The sequence below is a fragment of the Anolis carolinensis genome, chromosome 2 (assembly GCF_035594765.1).
Source record: "Anolis carolinensis isolate JA03-04 chromosome 2, rAnoCar3.1.pri, whole genome shotgun sequence".
Classification (NCBI taxonomy): domain Eukaryota; kingdom Metazoa; phylum Chordata; class Lepidosauria; order Squamata; family Dactyloidae; genus Anolis; species Anolis carolinensis.
The window spans coordinates 171,544,005-171,562,899 of record NC_085842.1 but is presented as its reverse complement, the minus strand read 5'-3'; the positions used below and the strand labels follow the sequence as shown (position 1 = coordinate 171,562,899).

The following is an 18,895-nucleotide window of genomic DNA, read 5'->3' as shown; positions in this document are numbered from 1 at the left end:
ATACACTAAAGTGCATACGTCCATTTTCAAGAGTTTTTTAAAGGAGAGAAGGGTGGGGGCCATTTTTATTTCTTTAGGGAAGGAGTTCCAAAGATGGGGAGCGATCTCAGAAAAGACCCCCTCTCTCGTTCCCACCAGCCGCACTTGAGGTGGGGGTTGAATTGAGAGTAGGGCCTCCTCCACTGACCGCAGTGCATGAGATGACCTATATGGGGAGATGCAATGAGATGAATCTGACCCATTTAGGGCTTTATAGGTAACAACCAGCACTTCGTATTTAGCCTGGAAATGAACCAGCAACCAGTGGATCTGCCATAGCATGAGAGTAGTTCTCTCCCTGTACGAAGCCCCAGTTAGTAACAAAAGAGGCGGGTTTCTGGATCTTAATGACTTTTTGTCTCCTCCTACAGGCTGGTGCAGAGATCTCTACGGTGCATCCAGAGCAATACGCCAAACGCTTTCTGGACTTTGTCACTAATATATTTGCTTAGCTGTTTTACAAAACTTCTTGATGGCCAAAGCTTAAGTTCAAAGGATGTCCTATTCCCTTGTAGTTCTCCTCCCTCCTCCTGCAAGGGAGGGCTTGCCCCCTGCTGTTTGGGTCAGCAGGAGAGTTGGGATGCTACTGTGGCTGGTCTGGAGGATGGCTGCTGAATCAAGTGCCTTAATTTTGATCTTCTGTAAAAGGAATACGGCCAAAGCACCAAAGAAGCTGTTGGATGGCTGCTTTTGGGGGAAGCTTTTCTGGCTCCTTCTCAGAAGCAGGAGAAAGAAGGTTGGCTCTGAATATTCTTCCCAATACCAACCACCTCCACCCCTTACTGTCCTAGCAGGACACTCAGTTGGTTCCTCTAGTCAGGGCAGTATCTCAACTCGCATAGAGAATGAAACGGTATCTTTATTCCTAGACAGAATAATATGCAATAAGAATTTAGTCCTGTGCCTTGGAAGAAGAGCAGTATCTTCCTTGCTAACGCAGTCCATTTATTATGAAGGTATCTGACCTAGGGTCAGATTTATCCCTGTGATACCCAGCGGTACTGTGTATGTGCTTCAAACCCCCTCTGTCGATTCTTTACCTCCCTAGCTACATGATTGTGCTGGGCTCTTCCACCATTTGGGAGAGGGTTTGGTCCCTTCTAGCAAGCAGAACCCATGTTATTTATGAGCACCTTTGGAGCCTAACAATGCAGTCTGGCTCTAATTCGGTACCACAGACTCTTCAAACCCTGTTGCCCACATTCTGCTCCGTTATAACAGAACCTCTCCCACACCCACTGCTTTCAGCCTTCCTATGGCACTTTGCCTCTATTCCTCAGATGACAGATGAAAAATACTGCAGGGACTGGAAACTACCTCGAGGCTGCCAATAGGAATTTGGGGATTGTCCTTTTGAGACAGTTTCCTCAGAGTTTCTGACACAGAATTTGTCACTGCTCTGCTTGCTGTAGCACAGGAAAATGGGGAGATGAAAGAAACCGGATTTTTTTTAACCCGGATTTCATGTACTAAAATTTTTCCTTCACTCCATGGGGTACTTGACCAGATTTCATAGCTTTATTCCATAGCAAGGGTCCACTAACTACTTCATGATGGGATCTGTAATGGGCTCTGGATGCCCCAACCCACCAAAGGGATAGCCTATCCAGTTCCAAAGCCTGTGCTGACTTTGAAAGTCCTGCTCCACATTTAGGTGGGAAGGCTGCTTTTTTAGGCTAGCTTTTGGGAACAGGAAGGTGTGGGAATGCCATGATCAGTGCTGGGATATTTTCAGATATGTGTGTGTGTGCGCGCGTTCCTCTCTGTGTCCTGCCGTGCGTGTGTATTTATATCAAACTAACAAATCAGTATGATATGAGAAAAGTCAACTCTTGTGACAGTAGCTGTTCAGAGGTGCTCTCGGGTAAGTGGAAAGTTTTTATAGGCTTAAGGAACTGTGTGATGTATGAAAGAGGACAAGCCTTCACCAGTTCAGCAACATTGGGCTCCCCAGAGATCACCATCCCTTTGCATTGTTTATTGGAGAGAGAGGCAGAGTACAAACAAGGAAATAGATAGATGAAGTTCTTCTTACTCGTCTGGTACAAGGAAGTCGTCCTCTTGATTAAAGGAAGAGACCCTTGGCTGGCTTTCCTTTCCTTTAGGCCTAAAGCAGAGTAGGTCACATTATGCTGTCCTAACTATCAGTCCTCTCCCGTCTGTCCCATTTGTGTTCTTGAGACTCTTGAGACAATACAGCCCAGTGCCATGGAAATGTTCTTGTGCCCAACAGGTGTATGTATGTGCATGCACTCCTTCCTAGCCCCTCTCAGCGTTTTCATTGTACATGATGGTGTGTATTTCCAGTTCAATCTTGCATTGATAGAAATAAATTATTGAACCTGAAGTTGCCTGTATGAAAAATTGCTGTCTTTCGGCCCTGCTACTCCTGCATTCTGGAAAAAAGAACCCAGTGTTTTGAGTAGAAGAAAATGAGTGTGTACCCCTCAGCAACCTAGCAGTCTGAAAACGTGCAAATGTGAGTAGATCAATAGGTACCATTCCGCCGGGAAGGAAACAGTGCCACATAACCTTGGAGGTGTCTACAGACAACACCGGCTCTTTGGCTAGAAATGGAGATGCACACCAGCCCCCAGAGTCGGACATGACTAGGCTTAATGTCAGGTGAAAACCTTTACTTTTACCTTAAAAATGGGGCCCCAGTATGAAAAGGCAAGGGGGAGCCTCCAAGTCACATTTTATGCTTTTCAAACAAAGCTGAAATAGAGGGAAGGTTGTAGAAAGCAGGCAAAAATATGATGGTGTGCTGCCTACAGCAATTATGGTTAGCCATGGTTAATTTCAACAGTAAATGCAGACTAGTTTTTGGCCTCATTTGTGTAACTATGTGAATAAGTGAAGTGGGCAGAGAGTAGGGAACTGACATAACACTGTTCCCTATTCTCTGCCCACTTCACTTATTCAGAGGGACAGGGAAATGAATGGTGCCACTATTCAAAACTCATTCCGTTATTTGGTTCTTCATGGTAAATCCTAGAATTGGAAGTGACCACAAGGGCCATCCCCTGGCAATGCAGAAAAACACAAAGCATCCCTGACATAGGTGGCCATCCAGTGTCCACCACACTGTGAAGTTTGAGGAGCATCATTGAACAACACTTTTCAATTCATGGGGCCAAAAATCACCTGAATCTGCTATATTTTAGTATATGCAATGCAGTTCTCAACTGGATGGGAATAGCTTTGATGTTATGCAAAATGCCTGCTTCAGGAAACTCATTTTCTAATGTTCCAGTCCTATCGAATCCTGTAAATGCCATTGGCTCAGAATAGTACCTATGGATCTGTAACTAAATCCACAAGTATGGGACTGGGCCCTTTATGGCTCTATACTATTGTTGATAAACTTTCAAGAAACCTCATACTGCCAGTATGAGAGCAGTGAGCACTGCGACACTTCTAAGTATGTATTGTGCTTGTAAAACTCTTCATATTCCAAGGATGTTTCGATGATAATGGATGGGAAGCATAATTTGTCCTTCCCCCTTGAAGTACCTACAAGTAAGTAAAATTAATAATAACTTGCCCATCAACGCTGAGCTTCTTAAAACCAGTTCTGGAGTCTCTAATGAGATCTGATGACTGCAGGCCAAGATGTCCTGGATTCAGAGTGTCCCAATGTGGCCTTGGGCAAAATTCTCTAGCCCCATGCATCTTTTGTCTGCAGTTTGGCGATAACCCCAACCTTCTCTTATGAATGAAAAAAAAAAGGAGTTGTCAAGTTTGAACAACCTGATGGCGGTGAATAAGCCAATTTAGCTACTGTAATAATATAATAATAATAACTTTATTCTTAATACCCCGCCCCATCTCCCTGAAGGGACTCGGGGCGGCTTACATGGGGCTATGCCCGGACACAACAGCACAAAATCAAAACAAAAGCAATAAACAAATCGCCCAACAAAAAAACATCAACATGGATGTACCCTATACCCTTGCACTAAAGTGCACATAACTATAAATTTACATTTGAGTCACTATTGCCCAACTTGAGTTTCTCCCTGTTCTTGAAGAACAGTACATCTGGAAACCAGCAGGTTCTCCTATTAATTTATTTAATGCTTAGACCATAGGTCTTTAACATATGGGACAGACAAATACATAAACGCCAGATTGTAAAATACAATACAAAATATATCATTAAAATATTATATAAATCATTAGAATAAAAAATACATAAATCGATGGTGAGATGCACCCTTAAAATACTGCATAAAATGCAGTATGAATTGGCAGGATTTTTCGGAAACAAAGCTGATGGAATGGCTTCAGTAGTTGAGTGTGATGTCTATAGACACTCCACGTTCACAGATATATAATGGGGTTGGGAGGACAATAGCTTTATAAACAAGCATCTTGGTCTCCCTACAAATGTTCTGATTCTCAAATACCCCTGCTTCATTTAGGAAAATGCTGCACTTGCAGAGCTTAGCCAGTGTTGTATTTCAGTACCGATGTTGACTTGTGGAGAGGTGGCTGCCAGGGTGAGATAAATTGCTAACATTTTTTAACACTACAACATTAAGCTATATAAGCTGCAGAGGGATTGTCCGGTGCCTGCTTAAAGAGCACTTTGGTTTTCTCAATGTTCAGTTAGAGGCCAAGTTTTCAAATGTTTCTGCAAAAGTGTTTAGAATGGCTTGTATGTAGAATCATAGAATAATAGCGTTGGAAGAAACCACAAGGGCCATCTAGTCCAGCCCCTTGCTTTGCAGGAAAAGCACAATCAAAGCACCCCTGACAGATGGCCATCCAGCCTTTGTTTAAAAGCTTCCAAGGAAGGAGCTTCCATCACACTCTGAGGCAGAGAGTTCCATTGTAGAACAGCTCGTACGGTCAGGAAGTTCTTCCTAATGTTTAGGTGGAATAATAATAATAATTTCCTGTAATTTGAACCCATTGCTCTGAGTCCTAGTTTCCAGGACAGCAGAAAACAAGCCTGCTCCCTCTTCCTTATGGCATCCTTCCACATATTTATACAGTGTTCCCTCACTACTTTACGGTTCGCTTTTCACGGACTCACTGTTTCACGGTTTTTCAATAAACTCTAAAAGACTATTATAAATCATAAAAAATACAATATACAGCCTAAGGAAGGAGAAGCCAAAGGGAGAGAAAGGGAGGCCAAATGGCAACAGGAAGAGAAGGAGGCGATTTATCAACACACGATTGGTTGATAAAGACTTAAAATAGTGTATAACTACTAAAATAATGTATAAACATTAAAAAAAATAGTGTCCCTACTTCGCGGATTTACTGTGGGTGGTCCTGGAACGTAACCGCAGCGATAAGTGAGGGAACATTGTACACGGCTATCATGTCTCCTCCCAACCTTCTCTTTGGCAGGCTAAACATACCCAGTTCTTTAAGATGCTCCTCACAAGGATTCATGGTCTCAACGCCTTTAATAATTTTAGTTGCCTTCCTCTGGACACCTTCCAGCTTGTCAATATCTCTTTTGAACTGTGGTGCCCAGAATTGGACACAGTATTCCAGGTGAGGTCTAACCAAAGCAGAATACAAAAGCACCATGACTTCCCTCAATCTGGACACTATATTCCTTTTGATGCAGCCCAAAATCCCATTGGCTTTTTTAGCTGCTGCATTACACTGTTGGCTCATGTTCAACTTGTTCACAAAGACTCTTAAGATTCTTTTCACATGTACTGTTGTCAAGCCAGGCATCACCCTTTCTGTCTTTGCATTTCATTTGTTCTGTTTAAGTGTAGTATTTTACATTTGACCTTGTTGAAATTCATTTTGGTGCATTGGTTGCTAAACCATTTGTGCGATGGAAAGATGCAATAGAAGTCTTCAATAGACATAAAAAAACTAGAATACCATCAGAACAACATGTGCTTGGATGAAAAAATCTTGCTAATTCACAATGGAAAACGTCTTGATGTAACCCATCATCATGATAAATAAGAAAGCAAAAGAAAACCGAAATTTCTGCCAATTGTGGGAACTATTGTCCTTTGCAGGTGACAAGAACTGGTTTAAAGAGGGAACAAAGATTCAGGATCTATAACCCTAACCTTTACTAACGATCAGCCACAACCACCACTCACAAAGAGCTTTATACCGTGTTTCCCCGAAAATAAGACAGTGTCTTATATTATTTTTTGCTCCCAAAGATGCGCTAGGTCTTATTTTCAGGGGATGTCTTATTTTTCCATGAAGAAGAATTCACATTTATTGTTGAACAAAAAAAAATTGAAGATTTATTATATACTGTACAGTAGTTTTCATCACAAACCAACATAACCAAACCAGACAAACTGTGACTCCCGTCAAGAATTTCTTGTTATTACCATTATTTCCATGTACAACTCGTATGTACATTTACCAATCCTACATGCTCTGGTGTTTTGTTTGGCAGGCGCCGAGCATGCTTCCAAACAAAAACTTTGCAACGTCTTACTTTCGGGGGAGGCCTTATATTTAGCAATTCAGCAAAACCTCTGCTAGGTCTTATTTTTTGGGGATGTCTTATTTTCAGGGAAACAGGGTATATGCTGATGACCTTGGCCTAACAACACTAGCAAAAGACTTTTGAAACAGTTGAATGCACTAATGCCTTGAAAGATCTCTTCAGCTACTACAAAGATAACCACCTGATGCCTAACCTTGACAAGACACAAGTATGCGCTTTCCATCTACAGAACCATGATGGCAATAGGAAATTGAAAGTTACCTGGGAAGGATTAGGGCTTGAACTCTGTTTCTATCCTAAATATCTTGGTGTCTCTCTCACTCGTTCAGTCGTTTTCGACTCTTCGTGACCTCATGGACCAGTCCACGCCAGAGCTTCCTGTCGGCCGTCACTGCCCCCAGTTCCTTCAAGGTCGAGCTAGTCACTTCAAGAATACCGTCCATCCATCTCACCCTTGGTCGTCCTCTCTTCCTTTTTCCTTCCATTTTCCCCAGCATCATGATCTTCTCCAAGCTTTCCTCTCTCCTCATGATGTGGCCAAAATACTTCAACTTTGCCTCTAATATCCTTCCCTCCAGTGAGCAGTCGGGCATTATTTCCTGGAGGATGGACTGGTTGGATCTTCTTGCGGTCCAAGGCACTCTCAGGATTTTCCTCCAGCACCAAAGTTCAAAAGCGTCTATCTTCCTTCGCTCAGCCTTCCTTATAATCCAGCTCTCGCATCCATAGGTTACTATGGGGAATACCATTGCTTTCACTATGCGGACCTTCGTTGCCAGTGTGATGTCTCTGCTTTTCAGTATTTTATCGAGGTTGACCATTGCTCTCCTCCCAAGAAGTAGACGTCTTCTGATTTCCTGGCTGCAGTCTGCATCTGCAGTGATCTTCGCGCCTAGAAATATAAAGTCTGTCACTGCCTCCACGTTTTCTCCTTCTATTTGCCAGTTGTCAATCGGTCTGGTTGCCATGATTTTGGTTTTCTTGATGTTTAACTGCAACCCAGCTTTTGCACTTTCTTCTTTCACCTTGGTGATAAGGCTCCTCAGCTCTTCCTCGCTTTCGGCCATCAGAGTGGTATCATCTGCATACCTAAGGTTGTTAATGTTTCTTCCAGAAATTTTAACTCCGGCCTTGGATTCGTCAAGACCCGCATGTCGCATGATGTGTTCTGCATAGAAGTTGAATAGGGAGGGCGATAGTATACAGCCCTGCCGTACTCCTTTCCCAATCTTGAACCAGTCTGTTGTTCCGTGGTTTGTTCTTACTGTGGCTACTTGGTCTTTATACAGATTTCTCAGAAGACAGACAAGGTGACTTGGAATCCCCATACCACCAAGCACATGCCACAGTTTGTTAACTTGGTGTCACGTTAGATTAAACACCAACACATAGGAAACATTGCATGCAATAACATCCAATGGAAACTTACTGGCAGCACATGCGGTGCAGACCCAAAATTAATAAGAAAATCAGCCCTGGCCTTGTCTTACTCAACTGCTGAGTATGCCTGCCCTGTTTGGCACAAGTCTACCCATGGAAAGCAGGTGAACATAGCACTGAATGAAACATGCAGAATAATCACAGGGTGCCTCAAACCCACACCTATTGATAGACTATAAGCTAGCTGGTATTGCCCCCGCCCCCAATGTGCGATGGGAAGCGGCTGCTATATGGGAGAAAAAATAAGGATGAACACTGTGAAAGCCATCCTCTGCATGGCTATCGGCCTCCTTCCACTAGACTAAATCAAGGAACAGCTTCATGAGAACCACCACTCCTCTTAACATTCCCCAGCAACAGCAAGACTAACCCCTCTGGGTAGCTAAACCAGGAAATCTCAACTGGATAGCCCGCCACGAGGGTCTGCCTTCAGGGGCAAACCAAGAATGGGCAACTTGGAAGTCCCTGAACAGACTCAGAAGCTGAGTGGGCAAGTCAAAAGACAACCTGGCAAAATGGCATTACCTAGAACAGTGGTTCTCAACCTGGGGTCCCCAGATGTTTTTGACCTACAACTCACAGAAATCCCAGCCAGTTTACCAGCTGTTAGGATTTCTGGGAGTTGAAGGCCAAAAACATCTGGGGACCCCAGGCTGAGAACCATTGACATAGAATAATCCTCCACCTTGTGCGACTGTGGAACAGAATAGACAACTCCGCATCTGTATGCTTGTGTGCAGTGTCCTGCCTCATGTAAGGAGGAAGAATTGTTTGAGGCTATAATGCAGTCGCTGTTGCTCATTTTTGGTCAAAAGATATTTAGCCACTTGTGCTCCTTCTATTTTTATCAGTTGTATACTAATTTATTTGTGCAATGCTTTTGATAGGAAATAAACAAAACCTTTGCACTATGATATTGAAATCTTGTGCCGGATTTTTGGCTACAGGCCTGTTTCTGACTATACCTAAAAGTACTGGTTGTATTTTAATTTGTAATGTGTTCTGTGCTGGTTTGACTTTCCTATGATGTTTTAATGTTTGGTTTTTACTACATGTTGTATTATATGTGGCATTTATTCTGCCATTGTGTAAGACCGCTCTGGGTCTTCCTGGGGGAGAAGAGCGGAATATAAATCATATAAATAAATAAATAAATAAATAAATAAATAAATGCCATTGTCGACTAAGTCTATTTCTGCACAACTGGACGTGCCTTCTTTTTCCTCCTATCCCCCAGAACAGTAGTTCTCAACCTGTGTATCCCCAGGTATTTTGGCCTACAACTCCCCAGACACTTTACCAACTATTAGGATTTCTGAGAGTTGAAGGCCAAAACATCTGGGGACCCACAAGCTGAGAACCACTGCACTAGTGTGATGAGGCACTATTGTCATGATTTGCAAAGGCACTGTGTGTGTGTGTTAACTGGAAAATGAAGTGCATGAAGCTGATTGGATGAGTCTGCAAAGACCTGGGGATTGATTTGATACTGTTTCTGGTCTGCTACTGCAGAACCATTTTGGACAAGTTTTTCGGTGCTGAATGAGTACTGCTGTGAAGAGACTGTGTACTCAGAGAGGCCATGCTATTTTGAGGCCTGTTTGCTTCTGAGAAAAGAGGGTGAAGAACCAGGATTCTTCTCTGAAGCAGATTTGGGACTGAGAAAGGACTGTGAACTCCTGTAAGTGATCAGAGGGATCATTGTAAATACAGTAGAGTCTCACATATCCACCATAAACGGGCCGGCAGAATGTTAGATAAGCGAATATGTTGGATAATAAGGAGGGATTAAGGAAAAGCCTATTAAACATCAAATTAGGTTATGATTTTACAAGTTAAGCACCAAAACATTATGTTATAAAACAAATTTGACAGAAACAGTAGTTCAATACGCAGTAATGCTATGTAGTAATTACTGTATTTACGAATTTAGCACCAAAATATTTATTTATTTATTTATTTGCCGTATTTATATTCCGCCCTTCTTTCTCACCCCGAAGGGGACTCAGGGCGGATCACATTATACACATATAGGGCAAACATTCAATGCCCATATACACATAGAACAGAGACAGAGACAGATGCAGAGGCAATTTAACCTTCTCCTGAGGGGATGTTGATTCTGGCCACAGGGGGAGCAGCTGCTTCATCATCCACTCTGACGGCACTTCCTCATTCCAACGTTGTAATCACGATATATTGAAAACATTGATTACAAAAATGCGTTGGATAATCCAGAACGTTGGGTAAGCGAGTGAGACTCTACTGTACTACTGTTTTTGATCTCTTGGAATCAGTAAAGTTCCTGTATTTTTGTTCTGCATACCTGAGTGGCATGTTATTGTTCTGCGGGTGACTCTGGATTGCAGGCACACCTAAGAGCTTCCATTTATCATCGTCAATCCATAACAACTATATTTCTGCACACCTGGACATGGCTTCTTTCTCCTCCTATCCCCCAGAACAGTAGTTCTCAACCTGTGGGTTTCCAGATGTTTTGGTCTACAACTCCCAGAAATCCCAGGCAGTTTACCAGCTATAAGATTTCTGGGAGTTGAAGGCCAAAACATCTGGGGACCCACAGGTTGAGAACCACTGCCATAGTGTTGATGAGGCACTATGTCTATTTCTGCATACCTGGACGTGCCTTCTTCCTCCTATCCCCCAGAAGAAGGCAGGCTCCCCCATTCCTCTCTCTGGCTGTTTCTCCTCCTCTTTTCTTTCTTTCTTTCTTTCTTTCTTTCTTTCTTTCTTTCTTTCTTTCTTTCTTTCTTTCTTTCTTTCTTTCTTTCTTTCTTTCTTTCTTTCTTTCTTTCTTTCTTTCTTTCTTTCTTTCTTTCTTTCTTTCTCCTCCTCCTCTTCCTCCCCCGCCCACAGCCTCCTAGGCCCCTCTCGCTCTTTGGCGAGGCTGTTGCTATGGCGACAGCCACGTGACTGCGCCTCGGCCGGGGGGGGGGGGAGAAAGAGAAAGAGGAGGAGCGGGCGGCGTTAAGACCGCGGGCGGCGCGAGGCTTCCTCGGGCGCGCCAAAGGCAGAAAGAAGCAGCAAGAAGCAAGCAAAGCAAGCAGCGCCTCCTCCTTCTCTTCCCTTTGCAACCGCGCCGTCGCCTTCTCCTCCTCTTCCTCCGGCACGTCAGCTCTTCCCCAGCCTCGATGGATGGAGCCTCCCTACCGCCCCCGGAGGTGCCGCTATGGTGGGTTTATCTCGGGATCGTCTCGGTTGAGAGAGGGGGGAGTAAGAGGGAGAGAGCTGCTTGTAAACCGATCGCGAAACAAGGGACGCCGCCGTCTGGACCTCATTAAAAACCCTCCTCCTCTGCATGTGGCGCATTGCAAACAGCTGCAGCAGCCCTTTCCTTGTTGAGTGTTTTTGGGGCTGGGTCTCTGCCTTGTTGTTTTATTTTGGGAGGTAGGGGGCTTGCAGGTGGGACCCCCTCCTCTTTTTTTAAAGGGCCCACAACGTCTTTTTAATGCAGCATCTCCTTTATACCTCCCCAAAAGAGATACAGTTGTGTCAATCCTGGATGCAACTCACCTGTCAACCTTTGTGAGGTTGAAGCAGGGAGTATTTTTCTCATTGACAATCTTATTTATTTGGGGGGGGGGGTGATGAAGGGTCTTACAATATGGATCCTTTTTTTTTTTTTTTTTGCATCCATAGGGGTGCATTTGTTTTGCATCCAACAGGAATGTCAAATGGTTAAGGAGGCAAATGGGCCCCCATTGGGAGCAGGTCCAAATTGATGCCCCCACTGGCCTCATTTTCCATGGGAAGTGATCTGAAAAATAGAGGTGCATGGATGTCTTTGGTTTTTTTTTTTTGAGGCAATAAATATACAGATCCAGCTATAATTGGGAGCAGGTCCAAAGGGATAGGAGTCTGGCTTATTTTCCAAAGAAGGTGGTTTGAAAAATAGAGTTGTATGGATTTCTTTGGCTTTTTTTTTGAAGGCATAACATAAATTTATAAATCTAGCTCCACTTGGGAGCAGGTCCAAGGGGGATAGGAGAATGGTTTATTGTCCAAGGGAAGTGGTCTGAAAAATAAGAGGTCCATAGATGTTTTTGGGTTAAAAAAAATAAATATACAAATCTAGCTCTAATTGGGAGCAGATCCAAAGGGATAGGAGTCAAGCTTATTTTCAAAGGAAAGGGGTCTATTGATATATTTTATGGGGGATAAGGATTTTATTTATGGATAAGGAGACAGATGTGGCTCTGATTGGGATCGGGTCCAAAAGGATCAGGCGCTGAGGCTTATTTTCCAAGCCATTGTCTTCCACCCCATCGGTGGTCTGCTTGTCTTTTGTTCCCTATTTATCCTTTATCCCTCCCAAAGGTGGGACTCTCTCTTGTCTTTGATAAACAAGTTCTCATGCATGGATCCGCTAGTCGTAGGAAGAGGTTACTAATAATAAAACCTCTTCCCCACCCCACACCACCACCCTAAACTGGATCTCAAGGAGTACAGGTATTAATAATAATAATATATAATAGAATGATATATATTGCATATAATATTACTAATTTTATTTTATTTGGTATCAAATGCATTGCATAAATTAGTATAAAAATGATAAAAATAGAAGGAGCACAAGCAGCTAATATTACTAATAATATTGCAGTATAGTGGTCTATATTACTATATTACAATAGTAATATACTAATATTGTGCTATGCTAATAGCATAATATATTGGACATACATAAAATAGTAATATAATGTCATACAATATAATACTAATAATGGTATTATTGTATCTTAAGTTGTAATGTTTTTTATTGTGAGCCGCTTTAAGTCTCCGTATGGAGAGATAAAGCAGGATATAAGTAAATACACACACAAATATTCCGGAAAGGTGTTCTCCCTCTCTGTCCACTAAAATATTTCAATGTCTTTCCCTCTTTCTTGCTTCCTTCCTTTTTTTTCTTTCCCTTCCCTCTGTTTGCCATGTTTGTTTTCCTTTTTTCACCCACCCCTCCCTAACACTGACAATAGATCAGGCCTGTGATCTTTTATCAGCCAGGTGAGACCACACCAAAAGGTAAATGCTTGGCCTTTCCCAAGGTCACCTGGATCAAAGGCTGTCCAGATAAATTCAAGGCTCCTATGTTCACGCATCACAGTTCTGTATCTAGAAAGGCAAAATAGCTTTCAGCCTGGCGCAGCTAGTCATCATTGGGGGAGGGGGGTGTTGTTTGGGAAAAACAGCATCAGAAGGAATTCCCCATTCAACACTCACATCTCCAAGATCAAATATATTTCCCCCTCAGACCACCTCTGCTGGCTGGACTATCCTGTTCGGTGTATGTAATTCGTTTTGCAGGTTACCTATGAGATATATATATATATATATATATATATATATATATATATATATTCATTTTGAAAGGTTGCTCAATTCTATAGGGTAAGTCTCTTAGCCTCCATCTTGAGAAAAAAGGCAAGGGAAAAAAACACAACCCTTTCTGATCCTTGGGTAGGGGAGCATCTTTTACTATATGGCAAGGCGTTGTGTATTTTCTCCTACTCAAGGTCCAACAGGTTATAAAAGCTGGAGACATTGGGACAGTGTTGTTAGTATTTGCTGCCTCTTGTCATCATATAAGAGCTACACAGTCGGTTGGTTGTTGTAGAGTTCTTTTTTGAAGATTTCTTGTAGAGTTGGGTGAAGAAGACTGGGGAAACTTTATGGGCTGGATTCTTTAACACTGTATATCAGGATCACCACTAAATATAAATAACTGTTTAAGCTGGCTGGCTGCTTCGCCTTCTTTCTCTTCTCCTTCCTCTTCTTCCTCCTCCTCCTCTTTTGTAAAATCTTCCACACAGTGTGGAAGCATCCACACCGTAAAGTGAATGCGTTTTGACACCACTTTAACTGCCATGGCTCAGTGCTGTGAAATCCTGGGAGCTATACTTTGATGAGCACCAGCACTCTTTAGCAGAGAAGACTCTGGCCCCTTCCACACAGCGGAATAAAATCCCACATTATCTGCTTTGACCTGGGTTATATGGCAGTGTGGACTCAGATAACCCAGGGCCCTTCCACACAGCCCTATATCCCAGAATATCAAGGCAGAAAATCCCACATTATCTGAGTGTGGACTTAGATAACCCAGTTCAAATCAGATACTGTATTGTGGGATTTTCTGCCTTGATATTCTGGGATATAGGACTGTGTGGAAGGGCCCTAAGAGACTTATGTAACTACAACTCCCATGATTCCATGCCATTGAGCCATGGTAATTAGGTTAACATGGCATAAAACTGCATTAATTCTGCAGAGTAGATGCACTCTGACATAAGAGTAGTTGTTTAGTTGACATGTGAGTTCCAGAAGACCTAAAGCTGTCTCCTCCAAAGAAATGTTGCACTATAATGCCCATAACCCAGTCCCAGTGGGCTTAGTGGTTGAGGATGATGAATGTCATTGTTTGGCACATTAAGAGGTCATCCCTTTGGGGAAGGTGGCTCTAGTATATTTCCAAAGGGTGGTATGATGATCCTTTTGGGGTATAGTTGCAGGATATCCCTGCCAATTTCCCCCAACACTCCCAACAAGACAGCCTCAGCATCAAGACCAAAAAGTCTTTCAGGACAGGGAAACTGTATAGTGTCAGAGATCTTGGTGTTTAGAGAATGGGCTTCATACAGCAACAAAAATCCTACAATGTTTTGCTTGAATTTCATTCTAGTCAGATTTTTTTACTTAATAAAGAGAAATGAAAAGAGAGAGAGAATGGATTTCACAGATCAAAATGCCCCCCAATGGGTAGATCAAGGTGATGTGAGTCATAGGGACCTTCCACACAGCCATATAATCCAAAAAATCCACAATATCTACTTTGAACTGGGTTATCTAAGTCCACACTGCCATATAACCCAGTTCAATGTGGATTTTATACAGCTGTGTGGAAGGGGTCATAGACAGCTGTTTCTATAATTATTCACAAAGTAAGTGAGATGGGTTGCTGTGAGTCTTTTGGGCTGTATGGCCAAGTTCCAGAAGCTTTCTCTCCTGACGTTTTGCCCACCTCTGTGGCAGGCATCCTCAGAGGTTGTGAGGTCTGTTGGAAACTAGGCAAGGAAGGTTTATATATCTGTGTAAGGTCCAGGGTGGGAGAAAGAAAGAATTGTCTGTTGGAGGCAGGTGTGGATGCCTGGTTCGAGCTATATAAATTTTGGTTTATATAGCTTTGTCTTTGGAAATGGCATTGGCCTGTGGGCTCAAATGCTTTCTTCTGGCCAAGCAAACCTTCAGTAAATGGAAGAGGTCTGTGTATATGTGCTGAGAATTAGGCTGGCTAATAAGTAGCACCTTCTGTGAACTAGCAGCTTTATTTGCAAGGTTATGTGTGAACCGCAGGCTTGTTGTTTAAATAGAACCCTTTATGAAGTAGAATGGAGAAATAACTTAGATTGCAGCACTAGATATGCTTTTATTCCTTCCTGCAGGTAAGCCCAGTGGTATTACTGCTGCAATCCTGCACAGGCTTATTAAAGTAAGTCCACAATTAGAAAGATTTGCTTCCAGGATCAGGTAGTACATTATAAATATGAAATGTAAAGAGTTCTGCTGGTTAAAGCTATCTAAATCCTTTATACCCGAATAGGTAACTGCCGACTAGAGTAAACTCAGTGAATCATTGGACCACAACCAAGTTCTCCTTGTCTAGCTGCGCCATCGAGGGCTCCTTTACATCTTTACATTCCTTTACATCTAGGTAATTAAATGCAGCCCAAAGCCTTCCTTCTTCAGTCTGTAGTTGAAGATGTAGTTGACATCAAGTTGACTTTCTTTGACTTAAGAATGAGAGATCCCAAAGTCACCTGGTCATCAGTAACCCAGCTCAGGTTTTTGCAGGTTTAAGGCCATGGTTTCCTTGGATGAGTCTTGTCAGCTTGCAGTGCAGTTTTCCTCTTTTCCTACTGGCGTTTACCTTACCAGGCATTATTGTCTTTTCTAGTGAGTCATGAACTCTCATGCTATGGCCAAAGTGCAACAGTCTCCATTCAGTCTTCTGGGGCACATTCAGACATGTTTTAGTCTTAGACCCATTTCTGTGTCAGTCTATAGAAGCCTTTTTTCCCCCCAACAGGAAATACTTGGACTTCCTGCCTGCTTACTTTTTCTTTTCAAGAGACATTTGTGTAAGGAAGAGGAAAGCCTCTAGAAACCTTTAAAATATGATATGATGAAATGCTCCAATCACTGTCCAACACACATTTTGGTGCCTCAAATGTTAAGCCTGCTTCTGAGTACATTTGAGCTGTTGATTTCAAAAATGGCACCACTTTCCCACTATCAGCTCTAGTTCTTGAGATACAGAACACGTACCATGTACCACTTTTTCATCTGCTTGCTCATAGAAAACCATGATAACCATATCCAAAGAACTATTGCTGATGCCGGCTATCCAATGCAATTTTCTGAATCAGTCTAAGCCTAAAAGCCAAGACGCCAAGATATATATATATACAGTAGAGTCTCACTTATCCAAGCTTAGCTTATCCAAGCTTCTGGATTATCCAAGCCATTTTTGTAGTCAATGTTTCCAATATATCGTGATATTTTGGTGCTAGATTCGTAAATACAGTAATTACAACATAACATTGCTGCGTATTGAACTACTTTTTCTGTCAAATGTGTTGTATAACATGATGTTTTGGTGCTTAATTTGTAAAATCATAACCTAATTTGATGTTTAATAGGCTTTTCCTTAATCCCTCCTTATTATCCAAGATATTTGCTTATCCAAGCTTCTGCTAGCCTGTTTAGCTTGGATAAGTGAGACTCTACTGTATTTTAAACTGGGCTGTGTAATGTGTGAAAATGATTAAAAAAAACCCACATCCCTTAGGCTGTAGTGGTCCTTATTTATTTACTACATTTATATCTCGCCCTTTTCACCCCGAAGGGGACTCAGAGCAGCAAAATAGTTATATTGGCAAAATAGTTTTTTTTTAAATAAGGCAAGGGAATGTGGTTGAGAAGTTCTCCTGATGCCTCTAGGGCAGTGGTTCTCAACCTGTAGGTCTCCAAATGTTTTGGCCTACAACTTCCAGAAATCCAGTTTACCAGCTGTTAGGATTTCTAGGAGTTGAAGGTCAAAACATCTGGGGACCCACAGATTGAGAACCACTGCTCTAGGGTCTCATACACTTTCCTTTAACATGTGTGATTCAGATTTTCACCTTTCAGCAAACACATTATCTGGAGACATTGAGGAACATTAGCATATCACAGAGCATTTAGTGGAGACATATGACATCAGGTCTGCTGATCTTCACTTCTATTCTCACAAAAACAAGAGGGTGAATTGGAACCATTTAAATGTTTTCTAGTGGAATGCCTTTACTAGACACATCTTCTTGTTTTTTTAATTAAATTTTATTTTAATATTATAATACACCAACAATACACATATACAAAATGTACACATACATAGATAACCCACCACCCACGTTGCAGTTAGACACATCCTCTTGTGAACCACAGATGTTACTGGGCTTGGAAACACTCCTTCGCTTTGCATAAACCACAGTGTCACATCAAAAGGTTCCAGAAAAGCTTTTGCTTTACTGGATACATTAGATCAGTCAGAGGAGGTGGTTCCTATTACAAAAACAACCTTGTGCTGTGCCACACAGAGGTGAGCTCTTTAAAACATGCAGTTGCACAGAGTTCCTGGGTGGGCCTTGAACTGTGAAGATCATCTCATGTAGGACAAAGATTGGTTGGCAACAGTTGCACTACAGCCCTACTACTGTGTTTCTTCCCCAGTCCTTGAGGCAGCTTTGTAATAATCTTTCACATTTGTGGATTTTAAGAAATGAGTAAATGGACAGGTGGAGCTTTACAATGAGTAGCTTATTTGCAATGGAGGGGGAGGCAGAGGCAAGACTTGCCAAGTGAATCAGTGTTCAGTTTATTGGTTTATACATCTTTGAAGCAAATATAAGTCCAGAATGTGATTGAAGAACTCACTGTGACTTTTTAAAAATATTGTGACCCTTCCAGATAGGAGTTAGGAAAGGATTGCCCATGAGCTGTGTGTGGCTGCAAACCCAATTTTTGTGGCAGTTGATGCCCCATGAGAGCTCACTTTGCCATTTCTTTGTTCCAGAGGGATCTAAATAATAGCAAAATGAAGTGTTTTGCCCCTCCACCCTTCCCAGACCATTTGAAAAATCAAAACAGCTGAAAATGAAAGTGGATGTGCATCCCATCTCATCAAAAATTGAACTAGGCTCTCAAATTCCATTTTTATCAGACCATTCACAGAATGTAGACACTTCTGTTTATGCCCATGGTGGTCCAGACAGATGCCTGTAAGATGGAACATTTTTGCAGAGCTTGCAAGCACGCACACTGACCTGCTGTGCTGCTCACATCCTGCAGAGTGGGAGTCTGCTCTTCCTCTGCAAGATAGATCTTTTACAATTAAGGACTCACTGGGGTGTCACCTTGGCAGTGAGAGCACTTTCCAGGCTTGGCAGAAGCAGTGAATGTTTGACTTTCCAGATGTTCTGGACAACAGTGCCTGCTGTCTCTTACCGTTGACCATGTTGGGTCTGGCTGACGGGAATTTTAGGACCAAAACACCTAGAGGGCTATGGGATTGCCGTCCTTACATAAGCCATGTTGAAATGACTTTAGGAAGAAAACCTTGAGCTGCAAGAGTCAATCTAGTTTTTATTCCTTCCTGAGGAATGGGTTATCAGTGGCAGCACCTCTGAGTAATTTCAGTACTCCTCATTAATCTTCAAAGTAGCTCTAAGCAATGCAAGGATGGTGTATGTATGTACCCAAGAAGGGACTGTGCTGCCCATAACTAGAAATTAGAGACAGAATAGGTAGGAACCTTGCCTCGGATCACACCATCCTTATACTCTCTCTCTTGTTGTTTGTACATGAATGGATGTTTGTTGATATCTAACCCATCTGCCTTGGAGG

General features: G+C 42.3%; 2 protein-coding genes across 3 annotated transcripts in view; both read left to right on the top strand.

The window, feature by feature from the left end:
• Positions 1-2,386, top strand: part of pip4k2c (phosphatidylinositol-5-phosphate 4-kinase type 2 gamma) — a 45,274-nt gene extending 42,888 nt beyond the window's left edge. For both annotated transcript variants that reach the window (XM_008115065.2, XM_003223623.4), the window contains one exon: positions 411-2,386. In XM_008115065.2, coding sequence (XP_008113272.2) covers positions 411-491 — 81 coding nt within the window. In that variant the 3' untranslated portion in view covers positions 492-2,386. The remainder of the gene's footprint in view (positions 1-410) is intronic.
• An 8,517-nt stretch (positions 2,387-10,903) lies between these two features.
• The window catches only part of dtx3 (deltex E3 ubiquitin ligase 3), a 39,848-nt gene continuing 31,856 nt past the window's right edge, over positions 10,904-18,895 (top strand). Inside the window, exon 1 of the mRNA XM_062971098.1 lies at positions 10,904-11,129. The gene's annotated coding sequence lies outside the window, so the exon portion shown is untranslated. The remainder of the gene's footprint in view (positions 11,130-18,895) is intronic.